At 44.3% G+C, this 6,878-nt stretch overlaps 1 protein-coding gene across 1 annotated transcript; it reads left to right on the plus strand.

Moving 5' to 3' along the window:
- The first annotated feature begins 958 nt into the window (after nt 1-958).
- On the plus strand, nt 959-2,656 carry LOC119976281 (G-protein coupled receptor 55-like). The gene has a single exon (XM_038816695.1). It carries the CDS (start codon nt 964-966, stop codon nt 1,921-1,923), a length of 960 nt encoding a protein of 319 aa, XP_038672623.1. The 5' UTR covers nt 959-963; the 3' UTR covers nt 1,924-2,656.
- The last annotated feature ends 4,222 nt before the right edge of the window (nt 2,657-6,878 follow it).

Genomic DNA, 6,878 nt, shown 5'->3' on the forward strand with positions numbered 1-6,878 from the left:
GTCTCCAAAAGGTTGGAGGTACCCAGGTGTTTGTCCTCTGGCAGGATGGTGCCCTGCCACTGCTGATGCCACCTTGGCATTGCCAACTTGGCACTGCCAGCCTGGAACCAAGGCGGTGCCAACCTGAAGGTGCCCAGGTGGCACTGCCAGCTGGCATAGCTACTGCCAGGATAGTACTGCCAAGGTGCCATGCTGGCATTTTTCCTGCAACAGGGATTGGGGCCGTGGGGTGCCTTGTTGGAGGTGATGGGGTGTGTGAGGTGGCCTGAGGACCCCCTTATAGGTGAGTAGAGGGTTCGGAGGTCGTGTGGAGGTGGGGTGGGGTGGGGGGGGGGGGGTGGTTGAGAGATCAGGACACCATTTAAAAATGGCACCCCGATTTCATTCTGCACTGAGGAGTTCTGACAAGCGGAGCCCCTCAGTGCCCAAAACTGGACTAAGTGCGGCCTCATCGTGGCATTCCCCGCTGAGGCCCCATATGTACCTGAATGCGCGTCCAATAGCGTGGTGTTTCTCAGTGTTCCAAGTGGCGGGAAACACCTGGCTAAATGCGTTCCCTACAGGAATCTGTTCCCAATCAGGTCGATCTCTCCTGAGATGTGAGAGAACTAGTACAAAAGGTAAAAAAGAATGTTGCTGGTCCTATCGTTTACATGCTCAACAAACCTGTCCCAGCACTCCTCTTTCCGCTATTTTAATAAAAGATTTGACCTGTTTATTAATGTCTCTATTATAAAAGCAGAGGGAGGAATTTCATATGAGTGCAGTTAAAAGGTAACTTGAGGAGTCGGTGCTGCCTGAATTTCCATGTGTGCTATTGACAGATTAAGTTCTCTGGCGGCAGTGAGGACTCATCACCTGTCTTTGTAATGTAACATTATTGGTCATGATTTCTACCCTCTGATTTAAATAAAAGTGTCTGGGCTCTAAGTCATGCTTTCCCTTTGCAGGACTAATCAAGCCATGGATCTGGGCCACCAGAGAAAGTCTAATGTGTGTGAATTTGACACGAGTGAGGAGGAGGAAATTATGCAACTGGTGATCTACATCCCCACCTTCATCCTGGGGCTGCCCTTCAACCTCCTGGCTCTCTTCATGTTCTGCTGCAAGATCAAGCGATGGACCGAATCCACCATTTACATGAGCAACCTTGCCCTGGCAGACATCCTGCTGCTGTTCTCCCTTCCTTTTAAGATGCTTGAACAGGATGGGGGCTGGCCCTTCAGTGTTGCTTTCTGCTCCTTTATGGAGTCCCTCTACTTTGTCAACATGTATGCCAGCATCTTCATTATCACCTCCATCAGCATTGATCGCTATCTCGCCATCATCCACCCTTTGAAGGCAAGGGTTTTCCGCTCTCCCCGGAACACTGTGATAATTTGCCTTGTCATTTGGGCCTTTGTGTGGTTGGGGAGCATCCCGATCTATGGGTTCCATGACAGCACGGGTACCACTAACTCCACCATCATCTGTTTCCACGGATTTTCTGATAAGTCATGGAACCCGGCTCTGATCGCTTTCGTGGAGCTGCTGGGGTTTGTCATCCCGATGGCCATTATGGTGTTTTGTTCGGACCGAATCATCAGGAAACTTCTGCAGAGAGAAAACGACATCCCCGGAAACTGCCAGATTTGCATCAGAATCATCATTGCCAATTTGGCAATCTTCATCTGTTCGTTTGCACCCACCCACCTTGGCATCTTGCTCCAATTTTTAGTGCGGCGGGACATCATTGGCAGAGATTACTGTTCGATGCGGCGCAACATAAGTTTATTTGTTCAAGGTGCCATGTGTTTAGCCAATGTCAACTGTTTCCTAGATGCCGTTTGTTACTATTTTGTCGCAAAGGAATTTCGGGACCAGGGCTTACGCACCAAGAGGTCCTTGGTTTCCATTTTCTCAGTCAATGATGTGAGTGTTTAGCCAGATTCAGGACTGCTTTACCACATTTACCATGCGGTTTGTGTCATGTCTTCTTCTTACACACTCTGCCCTCGGTGTTTCATCCGACTGCAGTTTTGTCAACATCATGGTTTATTCATCATAGACCCAAGATGATTTCTTTAGTACTTTAGAAAGAACAGACATGTATGTAGCACTTTTCACAAACTTAAGGAGTGTTAAAGCATTTTTCAGCTAATTAAGTACTTTTGAAGTGAAGTCAACGTTGCCATGTGGGAAATTTGACAGCCAATTTGCGCACAGCAAAATCACAGAAGCAGCAATATGGCAATCACCAAGTAACCTTTTAGGTGAGGTGATTGACGGATAAATATTGACTGGGAAACTGGGAGGACACTCACAATTTTTTTGATGGTTCCAAGGGTCTTTTATTCCCTTAAAGGGCAGATGGGACACTTAATGTCTCTAGCTGAAATGTTTTCAACAATGCAGTGCTCTCTCAGTACTGTGCTGGGGTGCCAGCCTATATTTGCGTGAGTGGCACGTTTCACCTTCTTTCAGGGGATGTGGGTGCCAGCATTTGCTACTGAACCCTCATGGCCCTTGAGAGCAGTTAAGAGTCATGTGCATAGCTGTGGGCCTGGAGTCTGGGTGTGAAGTCAATAAGTGCTGTCCTGCTTCACAGCGCCGAGGACCCGGGTTTGATCCCGGCACCGGGTCACTGTCCATGTGGAGTTTGCACATTCTCCCTGTGTTTGCATGGGTCTCACCCCCTCAACTCAAAAAGATGTGAAGGGTAGGAGGATTGGCGACGCTAAATCTTTGGAAAATTCTTTGGAAAAAAATTCTTTGGAAAAAAAATGACTTGGATACTCCAAGTAAAAAAAAAATAATAATAAATGCTGTCCTATCCAGCAATTCCCACATCCCAAGCATGAATAAAAAAATGTAGGGCAGCAGATTTCCCTTTTAAAGATGGGGTTTTACAACAATCAATAATAACTTTCAATTCCAATTTGTTTTGTAGCCAATTAATCCAAAGCATTAAATAACTGAATTTAAATTCCACCCGCAGCCATTTGAACCCGTCTGCCCAGAGCAATAGTCTGGACTACTAAATCCAACAACATTATTATTACGCCACTGTCTCACAACCTCCTGACTCAGGAGAAAGACTACCTTTGGGTCATGGTTGACAATGTTGACAATGACAAGCGACTAGGGGCTTTTCACAGTAACTTCATTGAAGCCTACTCGTGACAATAAGTGATTTTCGTTTCATTTCATTTTCAACTCCACAGCCCTCATCCCCAATCCTGCAGATCGCCAACTCTCACATTTCCTAACCCTGCAGATTCTTAGAAGGTTGGGTATTTATTGTGCGTAGTTCTTGATTGTAGGTGCAATTATAAATTTTGTGGCATGGCCCCCTTCGGTACAGTAGTGAGGGCAGTGAATTACGTGCGACTCAAGCTTCTCTTGACTCTCAGTGCTGTGAATGCTCTTGTCCCAGATTGATGGAACAAAACAGTAATGCATTAACCATCCAATTGTCATCCAGCATTATGCAACAACAACATGATTGCAAACTTAAAACATGAGCATTAACTTCAGTTAGAGACAGTCACAGGTGTCGAGTGGATTAAGGTTTTCGCTCGACAAGAAAACAGGAAGTATGTTAATCTCAGTCCACATCTTGTAGTCAGAGTCACAAATGTTGTCTTAAATTCATTTTGCAGATTTTATAAAGTTCCTTCCAGCCTCTCTATGTGTTGATTTTTTCTTTCATGGTTTTAAACCTCCGCCAACCCCTTCATTTTTTCCCATTTCAAACATTTCCGTCTCTTGTCCCTTGATGGTTGGCTCTTGGGCTATTTGTGCGAAACCCCTTTGGCTCCTTCCGAACTGAGTTGTTACCCTCTTTACTTTAAATAGGCAGAAACCGCTTTTAAAAAATGAAGGCTCAGGAAAGGCAAGTGTTCATTTTTTTCTCTAAAAATATCCTTTATTCACAAAATTTTCCAAAGCTACTTTACGTAATGGTTCAGGTTTGACATTCCACAAAGTGCAATCTTCCTCCCCTTTCAGGTACCATGCCCTAAGAGAGCAATGGCAACCGTGGACTTCCATTGGATTGACCCCGATTATACTTGTAAAGTACTGCATTGGTGTTGCCATCACCTTCTGGCTGACCAGGAAACTCTTCAACTCTTGCTGCCTGTCATCAGGTCCAAAGGAAGGATTTCAGGCTGATAATCAACTTGTTTGGCCAGATTATCAAAAACACCTTCCATGACCATCAAGTTCTGAAGTGGAACTTGAACCCAGATCTTCTGGCCACTACCCACGGAACCACAGCTCAGTGGCGAGCACTGCCTGCTCACAGCACCAGGGACCTAGGTCCGATTCTGGCCTGGGGTGGAGCTTGCATTTTCTCTCCTGGTCTGCGTTGGTTTCCACCAGGTGCTCTGGTTTCCTACTACAGTCCAAAGATGAGCAGTCTAGGGGGATTGGCCATGCTAAATTGCCTCTTATTTGTCGGTGGCCCTTGCTCCTTCAAAGAGTGAAACGGCTAAGAAGAAGAAGAAGATAATTCCTGTCATATCTTCAAATTAGAGAATAACAGAGACAGAAGAGTACGGAAACACTCAGCAGCTTACTCAGCTCTGTGGAGAGAGAAACAAACCTGACATTTCAGGTGACTGACCTTTCATCACAACCGTTGACTGGAAATGTTAAGGGTACGTTTCTCTCTCCACAGATTCTGCATGACTTTCTGAGTGTTTCCATCATGTGTTTTTCATTTACGATTTCCAGCACCGGCAGTATTTTTCTTTAAGGAATATTGAAGGTTCATTTGAAGGATGTAGCAGCGTGTTTGTTCAATTGTTTAAAAAAAAATCCTGTGTGCTAATATTACATTGCAATGATAAGGCATGGTGACACAGTGGTTAGCACTGCTGCCTCCGACGCAGAGGACCCGAGTTCGATCCCGGCCCCAGGTCACTGTCCATATGGAGTTTGCACATTCGCCCCGTGTCTCACAACCCAAAGATGTTCAGGGTAAGTGGATTGGCCACGTTAAATTGCCCCTTCATTGAAAAAAATAATAATTGGGTACTCTAAATTCAAAAATTATTTAGCATATTGCAATCTGAAAGAAAAATGATGGAATTTCAACAGTGAATCATGAGGAACATAATATCCAGCATTAAACAATGTAAATCTTTGCCCACAGTCTTACAAACTTTAGTGCAAATCAATTTAATGGAGTTGCATCCCTGTATTTAAAATGTGTTAAAGAAAGAACTTTATTTATTCAGTGTCTTTCACAACCTCAGGGTGATCCTCACTGTACAGACACGAGGCAAGAGTCACCGTTGTAATATAATAAACAAAGCAGCTAATTTGGACACAAGAAGTTTACACAAGCAGCAATATGATATTGACCAGATAGTCTATTTGAATGATGTTGGTTGAGTGATAAATATGCCAGGGCATTGGTGAGAACTCTTCTGTTGTTCTTCAAAATGGTGGCTTGATGGAGCCTTGGTTTATCCTTTCCCATCTGAAAGGCAGCACCTTTGACAGTGCAACACTGGACTTACAGCCTAGATTCTGAGCTCAAGTGCTTAAAGTGGGCTTAAAACCCACAAATTCCTGACTCTGAGGCGAGGGTGTTACCACTGAGCTGACATCTTCACTTATTTGTTGCTTGATGCACAGCTAATGCACTATGATTATCCATGAAGGCCCCACCGGGGGCAGCCCGGTGGCACAGTGGTTGGCATCGCTGTCTTACGCCGTTGAGGACCCGGGTTCGATCCCGGCTCTGGGTCACTTTGCACATTCTCCCTGTGTTTGCGTGGGTTTTGCCCCCACAACCCAAAGATGTGCAGGGTAGGTGGATTGGCCACTCTAAATTGCCCCTTCATTGGAAAAAAGGAATTGGGTTCTCAAAATTAATTTTTTTTTAAATGCCTTCTCAACCTTGCCCCTCGCTTGAGGTGCCGTGATCCTCAGGTTAAATCACCATCAATCAGCTCTCCCCCTAAAAGTGGAAAGCAGCCTATGGTCATCTGGGACTATAGCGACTTAATCTTTACTTACTATTGCACTACATACATTTTAAAAGCTGCTGTACAAAGCATTATGTGCCATTGACGGATAAGGACTGGAGACCACAAAGAACAAGAAATACAGAATCTATTTTTTTTTTAACATTAGATTGCAGCCAAGTGCGATTGGGATCTGTGGGCCTTTCCACCAACTAATATATCTTATATATATATCTTGCCCACCCTGTTGAGCTGGTAAAATGTTCAGGGCTAAGTTCCAGAGGAAAGCCACCAACATAAAGATTTCAAAATACAAACATTTATCAAGGTTGAAGTCTGTGTAATTTTTCTCGAATGCTTGCAAGTTCTCAACACAGCCATCAGTAGTAATATGCATGCCATACATGTGCTAGCATAGTCATATTTTGCAGTCAACAGTGTGAATAAAAGCTTGTATGTATCAGCCAATTGAACTTGAAGAAAGGGGAGTTCGGTGACCTGCAGATTCAGAGGAGGCAATAATATTAATTGTGTTTTCTTTGCCGAGCCAGGTAGAATTTAAACATATATTTTCAGGCAGCATTTTAGCAGGAGAAGTCACGGTGTCAAAAGGCTGTGGCAAATGTGCATTAGCCATGGGGTCTTCTTGCTGATGAAGCTGTAATTAATTTTCAGTACAATGAAGACTGTAGTTGGTGGCAGGTTTTAACAGACAGCAGAACTCACTTCTCTAAAATATTTATAAAACAGTTTATATTGAAGACAGAGCTTCTTCCTGTGAGGACCCAATGTCCTTTTTTTGTTCTCGGGATGTGAGTGTCACTGGCAAGGCTATTATTTCTTGTCCGTTCCCAATTCCCCAGAGAAAATGGCGGTGAATCACCTACTTGAACTTCTGCAGTCCATGTGGAGTAGGTA

Source organism: Scyliorhinus canicula, chromosome 13 (assembly GCF_902713615.1).
Source record: "Scyliorhinus canicula chromosome 13, sScyCan1.1, whole genome shotgun sequence".
Taxonomy (NCBI): Eukaryota; Metazoa; Chordata; class Chondrichthyes; order Carcharhiniformes; family Scyliorhinidae; genus Scyliorhinus; species Scyliorhinus canicula.